This window comes from Poecilia latipinna, unplaced genomic scaffold (assembly GCF_001443285.1).
Source record: "Poecilia latipinna isolate Pla-1442-1.1 unplaced genomic scaffold, P_latipinna-1.0 Scaffold915, whole genome shotgun sequence".
NCBI classification, from domain to species: domain Eukaryota; kingdom Metazoa; phylum Chordata; class Actinopteri; order Cyprinodontiformes; family Poeciliidae; genus Poecilia; species Poecilia latipinna.
The window spans coordinates 203,309-220,098 of record NW_015113531.1 but is presented as its reverse complement, the minus strand read 5'-3'; the positions used below and the strand labels follow the sequence as shown (position 1 = coordinate 220,098).

The following is a 16,790-nucleotide window of genomic DNA, read 5'->3' as shown; positions in this document are numbered from 1 at the left end:
CAAGGGGGCCCCCCCCTTAAAGCGGGCTGAAAAAGGAAAAGGGCCCCCTTTTAAAACCCCAAAAAAAAAAAAAAAAAAAAAAAAAAAGTGTAAATATAGCAGCATCTGGTGGGGGAGGAGAAGAAAAATGTTGAAATCTTTGGATTTTCGAGCGATTCCAGGGAAAAAAGCGGAGAAGTTTCTGCTGACCTTTTTAAAATGAAAGGAAAGCCCTGCAGGCAGCCGGTGGTTCAGCTCATGTCAATGATAATGAACAAGCGGCGCCTCTTTCCGCTCTCATTTCTGCTTCCTCCGGTCGCATTCCTGCCGTCCTCCGGCTGGGACGCTGGGACGCTCCGGCCCTTTAAATCACGGATCCCCGGTGCTGGTGTTTTAACACCCGGCCCGTCTTAACGTGCGTATTGATTGGTCAGCTGATCTGACAGGACAGTGAAAGTGCAGAGAGGCTGCTGGGAAGCGACTTCACCGCTCTAACCTTGGCTGATTCCTAAAGCAGCGTTTTTATCGTTTTTCCATTACAGCCGGGCCGCGGTTCATTACCGGGTCAGACGGAGCCGTCAGATTTATTATTATTCAAACGGAGGCCGACAGGAATGTCAGCGTACGCTCTCCTGTGATCGCAAACCAAATCTATTTAGGATGGAGAGTTTTCAGTGACAGGAGTCTGAAACCAAAGGCTGCTGGAGCACGACAATCTGACAGCCAGCGCTGCTTTTCTTCTTCTTCTGCTCTCGGTTGATTGATGTTTTCACAGATTCTCAGTTGAACTTGGGCCACGAATCAGCCTTGATCCAAGCCATCCCATAATACTTCTGGCTGAATGTACACCAAGTGACATCCAAATAGAGAAACCCAATTCATATTTTCTGTCAGATACTTTTTTTCTTTTCTACAGCAGTTTATTCTGGGATCCGTTAGCAAATCTGTTAGCTTAGGCTGCGTTCATAACAGGCGACATAGGGCTGGACAACAAATCAGAAACAATATTGGTAGACATTTCATCAATATCAATGATTAATATGCCTAATAGAATATTCAAAATATAGAATATTTATTGAATTCCAATCCAGAACTGCACAGCATTCTGGGAGATGTAGCCAGAGGGAAGGCTTAAGTCGCTCAACCTTAGCTAAGCAAGGTTGGTGGAATCAACCAACTCACTCATTCTTTGGTTGCCTAGCAACAACCTGCTGGGTAACAAGCAGCTTCAGGTTCCCCCCAACTTTGGTTACCTAGCAATAACTTGTTCAGTAACTGGCGCAGCAGTAGTTTAAGGTTTTGCCTCATAACTGCTTACAAATGAAAAAAAAAAAAAAAAAAAAACAATGACGTGAAGAGAAAAACTGTGGATAAAACAGGCAGTATTTCAAAAATGTAAAATAATTTTTCTCGGAATTCTGGTTTTTCTAAGAATTCTGTTTTTTTCTCAGTTTTTTTTCTCCAAATCCAGGCTTGAATCTCAGAATTCTGTGATTAAATTCTGAACTTTGATGGAAAAAACAAAAAAACAAAAAAAAAAACCTGAATTCTGAGAAAAAAACGTCAGATTTTTTTTTTTTTGCAGTGACCCTTCCTGCGTCCTTCACTTTCAAGTTGTTTCAATACGTCAACATGCAGGGACGAGGATCAAACTGAAATTGAAATAGAAATCTGTGGAAAGCGTTTAAGTCTTCCTGATTAAAAGCAAGAACTAAAGAAGTGATGACTGGTTTTAAACCACAGTCTCTGTTTGTAACTTATTGAGTATTTTTGACAGTTTTGAAGCACCTGGCTCCCCACGGCGTCTCCCATCCTGACTGGATCACACCAAGCCGTCCTCAGTGGCTCTTTACCAGCAGCTCCAGGTTTTTACAGCCGGGATAATAAAGAGTTGTGTCCAGAAACGTGACCATGTTTCCACCAGGGAGCGTCTTTGAGAATCCGGCCAAATTAAAAAGCAATTTGAGGCGTTTGAAGGCGCCTCGGAGCTGCTGACTCAGCAGAAAAGCCTGAAACAAATCCGTTTAATCCCAACGTTTCCTCTCCGTGTCAGCAGCGCCTCTGTCCTCATCGACCCATTCCTGAACGCACCGTGCTGCGGGACCAAGCAGCACTCTGCCTCTAATTGGATCCAGAGGTTGGGAAGAGCCCGTCCCAGTAACACCAGTTAGTTAATGTGGGCTTCATTACTGGCTGATCAGTGGTTGAGGTTTGATCCTTCCTTCTGCCGGCTTTCAGAACCACATCTGCGTTGTTTTATGTTCTGTTTGGGCTCCAGGGAGCGCCGTAACTGGGCCAGTCTTAAGTAAATATTAGCAGTGCAGGAGTATTTCGGTAAGAAGGTCAGACAGAGAGTACACAGCGAGTAAAACCAGGCTCGGCTTTGTTTCTCTGTTTACGTTCAGAGCTGCGGTGCGGGCTCGGTGTGAACCAGCTGCAGATTTCAGGAGGAAATGCAGGAAAGGATCGAATTCAAAGTGGAGCAGAATCAGGAAGCACATTCCTTTTACTTCATAAATATGACTCTGAAAAGTGTGGCGTGCATCTTTTGGTACCTTGTAGGGCTTAGTTGTAATGAATCAATTATTGAAATAATTAAACTAATTTAGTAATCGGTTATAGTAGTAGTAAATAGTAACTGATTTATCATTAACTGTGTGCTGCTTCTTTTTGTTAATAACCTTTAGAGCAGTAATTAAGCCAAAACTGTACAAAAATATGTACATTTTACATTTTGAATAAAAAAGTGTAATTGTTTTGTAAATATATTTTAGCTGCAGATGAATCCTTTGCTACAAAGATTCAAGCATTCACAAAAGGAATGCTGTTATTGCATTTTAGGCAATAAAATTTTTATTTTATTAAAAAAAAATATTTGTTTTATTTGCATCTTTTAATATAAATTTTTTACCTTTTGAAACTCAGAAATGTTAATGTTTTTTCTAAGAGAAAATTGTAAATTAGTCACAATTTCTGAGTTTTTTGATGGAAATGATGAAAATTTCCTTTTTCCTGTGTACAATGGACCTAATATGCCGTTGTGGATAAATGCTCTACAGTCATGTATGTGGACATGATTGTAGAGTAGTTCTATAAACAACAGGTTAAACCGGAAATGTTAACATCGCTGTCTGAGCTCATTTCTACGTAAAGTATGGCAACAAACTTCTGACCAATCACGGCGCATCTTGACTCGGCATATTTGCGGTATTCCCGAAATTTTCAGTCTTCATTTAGCGAACCTTCCACACTGTAAACCTCATGCTAAGCTTAGCCTTAAGTAAAAACACAAAATTTGACTAAATATTTGCCTTCAACGAGGACGGGGCGGTTGACTTTATCTCTTTCATTTTTGTAGTTTCCTCTTTGTTGTGGTGCTTTCCGCGCATGCGTACGCTGCAGTAGCGTCTGCGTGGCGACGTCATGGCGTTCGGCGTAGTTTCAAAATGGACGCCGACGGACATCAGATATATTTTTACTTTTTAACATCGATTTAGGAAAAAATTTCAATCGATAAGTAAATGAGAATCAATATTATGTAAACCGATACGTTTAAAATGAATACTTTTTGGGTTTTTAACCCGACGGCGGCTCCTTCTACTGTTAGCTAGATGCGGTAAGTGGCTGAAGAGGAAGAGAAGCTGATGAAGGCAGAAAACGCTTCAATGAGGGACAGACTTTAAACTCAGAAGCTGACTAATTTTAGAAAGCAGCTCCTTGTTCTTGTTGCATCGTCTCACACTTGAAAAGAAGCAGTTTAGATTTTTTTTGTGTGAAGTGTTGGGTTCTGCTCCGCCCACCGAGCTGACCCGCGGACCCCGGTTCACTCAGCCGCTGATTAAACCGCTCAGGACTGAGTGGGAGAGCCGCTTCTCTCCTCCATCTTGTTAGTTATTTTGCACCTGCTTGCTTTGATGATTTTTTTTTCTCCTTCGTGCTCCGAGCTTGGTGACATTTCATTTAATTACCATCCAATCCCCAGTCAGCTTGAACCTGAGCTGCGGTCTAATCAGCCGGGACAGGTGAGAGCACCTGTGAGGCTTTGGGCCTGTAATGAGGCGGCGCTGCGCTGCTGTCACATGTGATTCTCTGCTCGCTCTCACTGCTTCTGTTTCTTCATCTTACGGTCAGTTTGAGTTCACAAAGGCACAACTTTTCCCTTCTGCTGCTATTTGTGGAAATCTGTCAATGGATTCAGCAACATGTCCGCCAGTCAGAGGAACAGCTGGGAGATTAAATGGTTAGTAATGTTGCAGTTTGTCGTAGTTTATCCAAACAACAGAGCTGTTCTGGGAATCACCAAACACAGACCTGTTGTTTATTTTAATTCAGATGAAGAACAAAAACATTGCACATTTCTATTTTATTATAGATATTTAAAACAGAATGCATTCATGATCTGTATCTAAGCATGGAGCAAACTGTTGCTTTTCTCATTATTTTCAACTTGAAAACCAACAACATGTAGTTTGTCGTGCTGCAGTTGGGACAAATCAGACAAACTTAAGTTTTAAAATGAAATTAAATGCAGTTTTCTGTTTTAAAAGTGGAATTTAAACCATTTTTATTTAGTTTTGGGGTAAAATGCCATGTTTGGTCGAGTTCAGCAGGTTTCATGTCAGTGAGTTGATCTGAAATATCACAGGTTGAAATGTTTGAATCTGAGGAAATGAAACATTTTATTCCTTGAGCGTTTTGTTTCAGAACATGAACCATTGATGATTTTCATAGTTTAGTTTTGTTCTTTAAGATGTTTGCTAACTCTCCTGCGTCAGTGAAGAGTTAGAAAAGTCACATGAAGGATGTTTGACAGACGAACTCCAAACCTCCTCCTCTGTTCAGGTGGACCGGGTTTCCATGGCAGCCGAGAGCGGCGCCGGCGGCCGGCCTGCCAACAGGCCGGGGGGCGGAGTCATGCGCATCCACCGCCACTTCCCCTTCCCGGCCAATCAGATGTACGTGGTGGTTCTGCACCGTGAGCTGAAGCCCGGCAGGCTGTACCGGCTCAACGTCAGCTTCGACGCCGCCATTGAGGACGAGCTGCTGGGATTCTTCAGGAGCTCCTACACCCTGCAGCGAGAGAAACGGTACACACACACACACACACACACAGAGCAGCAGGTGGTTCAACTAGAAAAGGTCACAGCCTCACACCCACGACATTGATTAACTCTCACACACCATAATGTGTGTGTTGCAGCTGTCAGACCACACACACTCTCACTCCCTCTTTATGAAATTCCCAGAAGCCCTTGTGTTGTTTCTAAGTCAGATCTGGTCCCCAAGGGGCTGATGGGAAACTGGCTTTGAGCTGATGCGCGCGTGTGTGTGTGTGTGTTTGCGCTCTGTACCCAAACAGCTAATTGGCTTGAATCCAGTTTCCAGGCTCCTGATTGGCTGTTGCTTTGTGTTTCTGATCTAAAATGTGTTTGTTTTGTGAGGATTCTGCAGCTGACGCCTCAGACGGATCACTGAATCATCTGCTGCTCGTAGCTGGGCTGTGACTCAGCAGCAGACTGAGATTATTTACTGACTATTTTACTGTAATCTGCAGATAAAGATGTTGAGTTTGGTGCTCAGTCCTCTCAGGTGAGGTTTTAAAAACTAAACCTCACCTGGCAGTCAGGCTGGAAGAGGAGCCTTATTTTAGTTAGTTTACTCTACCGCATCCCACAATGCAACACAAACCTGCCAGCCGCTTTCCTGTAAGCAGCTGCTAACTCTGGAGTTTCTCAGTGCATAGTTCACTGACGTACAACCAGAAGCCTGAAAACATCCACTCGCTGTGTTTCCATCCACTTATTATTGTATGTACATTTTGAAGGATCGCAAAATTCAAAATAAGTTCAGTTAAGTTAGGTTCTTTTTAAAATAAATACTTTTCTCAGTTTTTATCATGGATGTAACTGGTTTCCTGCTAGCTTTATGGAAAGCTGTAAAAACACAAATGACCAGCCGTCCAAGTTTAGTTTCCAGCTGAAAGTGATGAAAACATTCATTGTAAGTTGGATTTACGGTGCTGGAGCAGCCATGTTTTTTTAGCTCAGTAATGTGTTAATTAGTGCTAATGAGTCGGAGTCCTGTACCTGCCAAGAAGCTGCTGCTTGTTTGCTCCAGTCAGACAGCAGCTGATGGGGTTCTGTTCAGCAGAGAGGAAGAACGGGACCGGATCAGAACCGAAGCTGGACATCCAACGTTAACCGTCGTCGTTCTGATCCGTCACCCTTCCGTCTCTACAGTAACGTGATCGGACATTAAACAGGCAGCAGGCTGACCCGGTCCGGCTCGGTGATCACAGCAATCAGAACCGATCTGATAGAAATAACAGCAAACATCAGCAGCAGACGGTTATTAACGCTTATTAAGGAAGCTTCAGAGGAACATGCTGTCTTCACAGGTTGTGTTTTTCCTCTAATAGGTGAAATTATTGCTCCCACTTCGGCTTCGTGCTGCGTCGCCTGCCTGAGCTGCTGCAGCGCTGTAGGTTATCATTTTAAAACCATTATCAACAACAGTCAGAACATTTCAGTCAATGTGTTACAAACCTCCAGGGAATATGGTCCGACTTGTAAAACACAATATTTATCCCATTAGTTTACTTTATTGACATGTAATGAATGGAACTTAAAAAGAAAAAAAAGAAATAAAAGATCAAGCAGAAAGACGTTGCAGTAAAAATCTTTATTCCTTCATTAAATCAGCTGCTATTAATATTTACATCCCAAATAAAACATGAGCAACATTTTCTCATTCTGTCACATTTTAATAAAACAAACTACATTTTAACAAATGTTTCATCTCATAAGAATCTCCATAATCTAAAAAAAATTATGTTGAAAAATACAAGAATAATCAAACAGGAAGTGCTTTTATTTTGGAAGAACCTGAAATATCCTCACAGCTTAACAAAAGACGTTTAGTGAAGCTTGAACAGGTCGTTATAAACCAGTAATAGACTTGTTACCTTGACTTTAGAGTGCAAGGTAAAGTTTTAATTTTTGTTTTTTTGCCAACTAACTTATGACTTGAAATGTCAAAAAATACAAAAACCAAATAAACAAAAATAAATTCTGTTTATTAAATCCTTTTAAACTAAAAGGTTAACACATTTGTTACTCTGTAAATGCATCACTCAACATATTTGATGCATTTTCCTTAAGTTTGATAAAAGTCTGAGAGTTTGTATGGAGTTAATTTCCTGCCATAGTGTTCTACACAGATAAAACTTATTTTCCAAACAAAGTGTCCCTCCTTCATATGAGCCGCTCTGCTCTCGCATACGTGAACTAGAACCAGATTTTACTGTAATTTTTGGAAATTCTCCTATAGATGTTATTGGCAGTTGTCTCGGTGGCGCCCCCTGTTTTCATAGTGGAGTAAATACTTCATTGACTTTTGGCAGAAACTTTTCGTAGTTTCGGATTGTTCCGTATGTGATTGGAGATCAGTTTAAACTCCATTCAGTTTTATTTGTTTACAACATTTTGGCAGGAAATTATCTCCGTATTCTTTGATCCAAAGATTAGAATAATGTAATTTTAATTTTTTCTGTTGGATTACAAACTACCAAATAATGTTGTTTTGCTTTTCATTTCTATCTGTTAATGTTTGTTCGGATAAAAACAAAGTTTATCCAGGTGAGTTTGTGTCTAACTGATTTAAAATTAAACCAGAGAGTCTCTGTGTTTATTCATCCTTCATTTTTTACATTGGGAATCGGCAGCGTTCTCATCGTGACTGTTGTGTCTGTTGGTCTTCCGTTCCTCTTCTACACTGCAGAGTAAATGAAGGAAACCGGCTGCGGTTTAAACCGCTGATGTTTTTCAGTAGGTGTGAAAACATCCAGGAGTATAAAAATGTTTTGCTGCTGAACAGATGAATTTAATTTCTGCTGCTCTGATGATTGACCTGATCTGCAGGTCAGGATGGCAGGAACTGTCTAACGTGTTTTTTCTTTATCATATTTCTGTCGCCTGCAGGCGATGACGTGAACAAAGAGGAGGGAGGATATAATGAGGCGATATAAAACTGATGTAAAAACTGGTTTTATCTTAGTTCATGTCCCGGTTTCCCTTGTTTTTTTTTTTTTTTTTTTTAACCAGCAGTTTGTTAGAAAAATTAAATCAGGCCTGATTTCCTTTCTGCCAGTCGTTATGGCACACACTGAACTGAAACTCTGCACCAATCAGATCCCTCCTGTGTGTGTGTGTGTGTTTACGTTTCCCATGTTCCCCGGCAGCATGTGTTGGGATCGATGTGGAATCGATGTGGCAGCTGCTGCACCAGCGCGGCTCGATCACAACACAACGAGCGGCGAGTTAAAGTTAAACGCAGCTTCTGAGGGGAAACCTGCCCACTGTCCGCTCCGTGCACAACCTGATTGGTTTAATGTCGTATGAAAGACAAACGGCCTTTTCTGAGCTGCGCAGTGCGTGTTTACACCAGCAGAATAAAGATTTTTCTAACACACGGCGATGCTGAGAGAGCAGCAGTTGGACGGATTTGTTGGAGATAATCTGGGAAAATATGGGAAGCCAGAATCCTAATTTATCACAGGAAAGCTGATGATGAATGCGCTCTGAGGCTCCCCTGGTTCATGCTGCTGTTTTCTAGCCGCCATCTTGAAACAATCGAAACATTTCTGGTAACTGACCAGAAACAGGAAAATGATTTTCTGATTTATTATCTGGTGAATAACTTTCTGTTGCATGCATATTCACACCAAGGTAAGAATGTAAAAACACAAATTAAAAATAAGTTTGTACACTAAAGTCAAATTTACAGCATATGAAAATGATGCTGCATAGTTATTAAAAATAAATTGCAACTGATCATTTGTGTATTTGTTACAGAAGGTGATTAGTGCCACTGGGAAAAAGAGAAAGTATGCAGACTATCATTTCCCCAACTTACGATATAAAAGTTGAAATTCTGAGGAAAAAATTTTACATTTTGAGATAATGTTTGTTCCCAGTGGCTCCAGTGCTCTGCAGTTATTAAAAATATAGATGGAAAAAAAGGCAATTTTATTTATGTGGCACATTTTCAGCATCAAGATAGTTAAAAATGTTTTACATGGTTAGAAGTAAAATAAGACATAACATTTCTGTGGCTAAGTACAGGAAACATGTTGATTTATCGGTTATGAGTCAAAGGCGACTTGATTTACAGGAACTCAGTGTTTCAGCTGTTTTTCAGTTTTCTGGACGTTTGCTCCAGATATGTGGAGCATAGAAGCTGAATGCTGTTTCTGTTTGGTTCTAACAGAAATATTTTATAGTGTATTCTCTGACTTTTTAGTCAGACCTGTGAAGAGGCTGTTGCAGAAATCAATGCAACTAAAGATAAAAACATGGATGAGTTTGTCTAGATCTTTCTGCGTCATTAGTCCCTAATGGTGAAAATGTTTGTGAGCTGATGGAAGGCCGAATTTGTAACATCTTTATGTGGCTCTGAAGGTTCAGGTTCAGACCTGATCTTTGGTTTCCAGCTGTTATACCTGAAGCTCTGCTGATTCTGGATTGTAACTTCAGTTTCTGTTCAGAAGGAGAAAGTACCGTATTTTCCGCACTATAAGGCGCATAGAATAGACGCTACAGTTGGGGTTCCCACCCATATTGAACCTAAACGGGACGCGATTTGTTCCGTACTCTACAAATGTGGATGTGTAACAAAGAACTGGTCCCCGAGTATTTTATATAGTAGTCTGCCCCAGTCATTGTTTCACTCACAGTGTTGGTGTTGCGATATTGTGCCCAACTGCTTTCTGGGTAACACAGACCAACTGACATGCTGCCGCCGCAGCCTCTGTCTCTCTCCCCCGGCTTTAAATGGATAGGGGCTGGTCTCTTGGTAACCCTAGTCGAAGCACCCCGATGAATGTCTAAAGCCACTTTGTTGACATAAAGAATGTGAACAAAACAGTCCGACTCCGGTCAGTGAGGAGAGCCTTCCGGACTGGGCGTGGCCGGACGATGGTCACCCTTCTCCGTTCGCGTACAGCATATTGGTGGAGAACGTGGTGCTAAATGTCCTGCAGACGACCTGATTCTAGACGGTCGGTACTTCTTCTTTTTCTTTAGGTTTTAACTGCAGCTTGCATCCATGAATGTTGCACTACTGCCATCTATTGGATCAGATGGTCGGTAGATGCATAGACATAGGTCAGTCAACTATCCCAGCATGCACCGCACGCTGCTTCTTCTACGGGCGAAAATGAAGTCGGCGGCTGCGTACCGTAGCTACTAGACCTGTTGTGGCTCAATATTGGTCCATATATAAGGCTCACCGGATTATAAGGTGCACTGTCGGCTTTTGAGGAAATTGAAGGTTTTAGGTGCGCCTTATAGTGCAGAAAATACGGTAATGGCACCCGAGGCATTAATTAGTTCTAAGAATCTGATCATTGATTGGATGGTTCATGATCACACACTTTGCAGCCTCAACAAAATTCTATTTTCTTTATGTAGAAGAAAATAAATTTGGCTGAAATATCTTATTTCCTCTAAACTTTTCCATTTGCAAACCTGTGAAATTCATCATTTGTTCATAATCTTGGCCATTAAAGTTATTCCAGTTCTTAAAACAGAAAACATTTATTGATTTGTTATAGAAAACGGATTCTTCTGTATTTTACTGGAACTGTTGGAAAGTCCAGTTTTAAATCTAATTTTCCTGGAGAACTTCCTGTGTGTTCTGGGACTGTGCAGTGCTGAGGTGTGTTAGCTTCAGGATTAGCTTGATGCAGCCATGCAGCTAACGCTAACCCTCTGTGAGATTAGCTTAAATACTTGTGAGGCTGATGGAGGAGAATGAATTAGTCCAGTTAAACCAGTTTAGTTCTGCTCAGTTCTTCTGTCTGAGCTGAACAGGAACCATCAGCTGGACGAGGAACCTTTCCTTTAATTCACTTTGTAGTATTCTGGCTCCAGGTGGTTTGAATTTAGCGATTTAAAGAAAATACTCCTCTGAAGACATTTAAAAAGCCAACAGTTGCTTTTAAGCAGCACTTGGTGACAGTAAGGAGAAAAACCTCAGTTACATCAGGAATAAACTGCATCACAGATTAAAGGCTGTGGTTGTCTGCCTGCCAGAAGAAATGAGAATAATTCATAATTAAAGCAACAAGTTAATGGCTGGGATTCTAATGCATTCATTTTGATTAATTACATAGATTAAGGTATTAAAAATGAACTAAATCACGTTTTTAGTTTTTACACACAAAAGTCCCGAAGGGGAACCTTGTTGTGTTTCTGTCCATAAAACTGATGTACATGAGACAGACTGTCGATTTGGTCCATGGAGGGGAAATGCAGAACCGTTTACTCACTGCTCAAAACGGTTTGTGAAATATTTACGGACTCTCTGGAGATTTTGTTCCAGATAAAAATACTCCCATCAGTTTCTCCTTTAAACTCCTCAGTGTTTCCTGGTTTCTCATTTTTAAGCATCAAGCTGGAGAACCAGAGATGATCAGAGACGATAAATCCGATTTAAATTTTACAAAACTCCTACTTTGAACACACAGTGGATGGTGATGATTTTAGGACAGGTCAAAGTTCATGTTCTCCTCCAGACTGGAGGAACTCCAGGGATGAAGAGCAGTTTAAAACTTTTGCCCAGCAGCAGCAGCAGTGCTACGTTGGCAGGAAGAACAGGATGCTCCCGGAGTCTTCCTGGCCGGATCGTCAGACTAATTTCCCAGAAATTTCTCCCACACGCTAAACGATGTCCATAACTTCGCTTGGTTAGGCAGAATTGATCCTGCCTGAAATTGGCCATGAAATGAAACTTAATTCAATTCCTCACAGCATCCTCATCCTCACCTTCATCCTCCGGCCTGAGAGGAAGGGATCAGAGCAGGAAGTGGCGGTGGCTCCGCCCCCTGCAGCCGCAACTCCTCTTCCCATCAACTTCCTGTTTAAATCGAGTTCTTCCCGTTCGCCGTCAGTCGGCGCCTCAGGGAGAAATCCTCTAAAGTTTGTTTCTTTCTGCTCCGCCGGGCTGAGAGGAGGAAGAGAACAAACGTCTTTACACAATTTGATCTGAGTTTAAATCCACTTCCAGCTTTCTCTCCAGATCCGCTGCAGGTTTTTCTGTTTAAATAGATTTTCCTGAAGTGAAATCTGAAAAGTGTGGCCTGCATTTTTGGGTTGTTTCAGCTCCGACTGACCACTGGATGAACATTTTCATTAGAGACTCGTCTAATCTCAGAGATTCTCAGTTGAATTTAAGTCTGGACTTTAACTAGGCCATTCTGACATGAATGTCTCTAACTGTATGTTCAAACACTAGTAAAAACAAAGGCCTAGTCAAAGTCCGTACCCAAGCTTTACAGAGAATCTGTGGCAGGGATCAGAAACGGAAAGAAGTGGAACTGAACCAGGAAAAAGTTCATGTTCATCTTTTCTAACAAACTTGTGGAAGAAAAACGTTCCAGAGAAGAAGAGTGAAAAAGATGAGTGGAAACGAGAGACAAGGATGAGGAGGACTGGGAAGAAAATGTGTAAAATAAATAAAAATGGATGGATTGTCAAAGGGAAGAGGAGGAGGAGGGAACGAGTGAAGCCAGGCAAAGGTGAAAAAAGAAGTAAATCCTCAATGGAGGTAAAGAAGAAAAAACATGAGAAAGAAGAGAAGAGGAGTCAAAGTGATGAAGAGGAGGGATTACGCTCAGACGATGGAGTGCATGAAGAAGGGAAGGAAATCTGAAAATGAGAAGGAAGGATGAGGGAGGAGGGAAGGATAAACGGATGCAGAGAAGCAAATTGAAAGGAGCTGTGGAGAGGTGAGGAAGAGGAGGAGGAGGAAGAGACGAATAATAAACAGAGAGAGGCAGGCGGAGGGAGAGAATAATGGAGGGAGCCTGAGAGGGACGAGATAAAGAGAGGATCTATTAGAGAGGAGGAGGATGAGCCTGTTACACACACACACACACACACACACGATGTGACATCCTGCTGCCACGGTAATGCCTGTTCTAACAATAATCCTGATTGACTGGCAAACACACACACACACACACACACTCATGAAGTGATACTCTGCTTAATCTGAACGCGAGTGGAGAAGTGGATATGACATCACTTCCTGCCGAGATCGAATGAATTGTTCACAATCAGAGATGTGAAGAAACTGCTGAGTCAGCGCTGTGTTATTATCTCACACACACACACACAGTGGACACACTGATCGCTTTAAGCAACATATCAAATTGCGATTGGGAGCTGCATTGAAACGGCGGCGCGATGCGGCGCTGCTGCCGATTCATCAGCTTCACAGGAATCTGGGACTGGATCAGGAGTTCAGTCAGATTCTGTTTGATTCACTGAAGGACACAACGCTCCGTCATGCAGCTGTTCTAAACTGGAACCATCAGAGAGATTGGCTCTGAACTGGAAACCAGTTTAAACCTGTTCTATCTGGAGATGAACCAACCAGTCATTTTGGGACCAACATCAGATCAGAGATCTTGTGAATCACTGTGGCCCCGGTACAGAGGAAACTTATCGAGCTAATCCTGCTTTCTGCACATCAGCTGCATGCGCACAGACTTGGCAGATACTTTACACCTTCCTGTTTCAACCTTCCTGTTTCTCTGTGAAGGATTTGGATTAAAACTGGTAGTTGATCTGGTTGCTCTGCGCTCGTTACAGTCTAATGAACATCTGCAGATTGTTTACTTTTCTCAACAGGAAATGCTGCCCTCTCTAGATAAAATATAAATAGATTAACACAACTTTGCATCGTACATTCTTGTTTGGTTTTCTGTGTTCTGCTCCCGTTGTCTTTAGAGACGGGCTCATTTGGACCCAACAAGCTTTTTACCCAGTGTTCAGTCCAGCAGCATCGACCCAGATGCAATTTTGTAAGTTTGTGTGTGCTGTTACGGGCACTGACAGTCTGACGGAACAACCCCATTGCTTCCCCACTGTTCAACCAGTTACATCTGCTGCTCTTCTCCTGAGCGTTGCGCTAAGACCACAGGAAGGTTAAAGACTCCTGGACACATGAAGCGTTTACACATTAACAGGATCCAGTAGTTCATCTCCAAAACCTTGAGAACCCAATGAAACGATCGCCTGCTAACCTGCAGGTGTTGAGGCTAGCTGCTGACTTCAGGTGGATGGACGCAAACACCAAACCAGTTTCATCTTCAAACTAAAACATACTCTGACTCTATTTATTAGACTTTCAGAAGTAAACCTTTATTCCATATTTCATGGCTTGGTTCCTCTGCTAAATGTCTTTAATGGAACATAAATTGAGTTTTAACCAGAGGGGATTGTAAAGCAACAGCAGTAAGTTCCTGGAACAATAAACCAGGATAATTAACTGATAATAAATCTTATAGTTCTCTAAAAATCTGCAGCATTTGCTGTTTACTAATTAAAAGTTCTGTCAGCATTTAGAGCAACAACTTTCACTGATTTATTCGGGAGGCAGGGTGAACGTTCTGCTAAGCTGAGACTTTAAAAACATGTAAGAATAAATAACTGGTATTTCTAACAGGCTTTAGCTTTAAAATGGGCGTTCTGGCAGCAGAGCCCCGATCGAAAGGCGGCGAACGAGATGAAGATGGTCAAAGGAGGGACCAATTAAAGCGAGGATGACTAGAAACTGTCAGCGTGCCGGTGCATGGCGAACTGCCAGATTCATCCGAGTGGTTTTGAGAGAGCGCAGATTTCCATCCCTGGAACTATAATTAATGTTGTACCAGGAGACAACGGAATAATCTTCCAAATTAGCGCCCATTTATTCTGAGGAAAATTACCCATGAGGTGCAAAAACTAATTAATGCATCCGAGTTTCTTTGTGGAAGGAAATGAAGATCTGACTGAACTTTAACTGCAGTGTGAAACTGCAGCAGGAATCTGCATCATAATGCTGCATGTTGGAGTTTAGCTGCAGCGGCAGAGCGGCGTCCTGCTGGGATGAAACCAGCAAACCGACTGCTGAAGATGAAGACGAGCAGCAACATGCAACCTGAATGATGAAGAGCACCGAGTCCAGGGGTCAGGAGGTCACCTTCCCCGTTTCACTACGAGGCAGCTCCAAAAATCTGGATATCATGAAAAAGTGCAACATTTCAGAACATTAAGCTCAATACTATAGATCTATGACGGGTAGAGTGGAATATTTCAGGCTTTAATTCTGTTGATTCTCAGAAGGAAAACGTATCAGAACTTTACATCACATCAGTAAAAATGTGAACGTTTTGAAAGCTCGTGTTAGACTGGAAGACTTCAATGTTTCCTTCCACTCAACTTTCTATGAATATCTTTGATGCATCACTTTGTGAACAGCCAGACTCTTTAGGACGTTTTGTGACTGGGTCAGGCTGTCCATGACCTCTGACCCAGACAGAGACAGTCACTCAGGAAACCTTTCCAGGTGTTTTAATCAGCTGATTAGGGCGTGGCATCATGACTTTCTAATATTTAACGTTTTCATAATATTCTGATTATCTAAGATGTTGAATTTTGTGTTTTCATTCTGTGAGCCAGAACTCTGGTTACCTGAAATGAAAGTTGAAACATTTCGCTGTGTGATGGATTTACACAGTGGCTTTTATTTTCTGAAATTGGTGATGGATTGATGGCTTCTAATTTATCAACAGATGCTGAATTATAACTTTAAAAAAAGCAAAAAGCACAGAAAGCTGGTGAGTCGCTCGTCTTTCTGCTTCTTAAAGCCGGATCTCCTGGTTTGGTCGTTGGAATCGCAGAATGAGGCTCCGTATCGCCGCGCTCTTCACCGTGAGCTGCACTTTAAAGCTGCTGTAATAGCAGCCATTTTCTCTTGCAGGCAAATATTTACCATAAGTGTACTTCAGCTGGATTGTTGCTGCTTGACTCCTCCTGGAGAACATAAAGGCCTGGAAGGAGCATGTGAAGGTGAACATTTTCAATCGCTGATTTTTCGAGGAGTTTCTGCTTCAACACCACAGAAAAAAAAACTTTCTGGAAAAACTCGAGCGAACTGTCAAATCAGAAATGAACAAACAAACGAAGTCAATCTGGTGAGAGTCATGATACACCCAACATCATCAAACTGCTGGAGGAACAGAACTGGTTGGGCCATTGGTTCATTGAAGGAGCTATGATGCGTATCCATGGCAACAAGGTGTTTTTCTAACTCGGAGCAGCTAATTGGTATCTCAAAAGCCCATAATAATACCTGACCTTTGACCCCAGAGGAGTTGAGAAGAAGGAAGATGGTCCAGCTCTTCCATCCATAATAAAGACTGATCCCCTCCTCCAACATCTCCACCCAATAGCAGAGATTAAAGAGCAGCGGCAAAAGCAAAGGAGGTGGGTTAGCAGTGCTAGCTAACAACTGATGACGTCGTCCAATGACTGAAGATACTAGATGATACGAGTTATACCATTTAATGTCCTTTTGGGATAAAGTATTTTTGAATTTGATTTTATTATTAACCTTCATTTAAATCCCTGATCACCGTGGAAACCAAACTGATGACCGAAGATTCAAAGTTCAGTAGAGAAAACTCCCATCATCAGTTCGGACCTTACAACCCGTTTAACGAACTCTACTGAAACATCCTTGTTCCTCCGTGTTCTCACCGAATCATCTCCACAAATCAAATGTCCTGCTTTGTGTTTTTTAGATCTTATAGTCGGGATATTCCTGAGTTGTGAAGTGATTCTCCAGAGTGGTTCCCACTCAGAGGGAGCCCTGCAGTGGGACTGTGGGGACCTGTGTACTGTCCTGCAGTGGGACTGTGGGGACCTGTGTACTGTCCTGCAGTGGGACTGTGGGGACCTGTGTACTGTCCTGCAGGGGGACTG

The 16,790-nt window shown here is 42.0% G+C and overlaps 1 protein-coding gene across 1 annotated transcript in view; it reads left to right on the top strand.

The window, feature by feature from the left end:
• Positions 1-16,790, top strand: part of LOC106957563 (thyrotropin-releasing hormone-degrading ectoenzyme) — a 162,778-nt gene that overhangs the window by 9,461 nt on the left and 136,527 nt on the right. Inside the window, exon 2 of the mRNA XM_015048950.1 lies at positions 4,822-5,066. Coding sequence (XP_014904436.1) covers positions 4,822-5,066 — 245 coding nt within the window. The remainder of the gene's footprint in view (positions 1-4,821; positions 5,067-16,790) is intronic.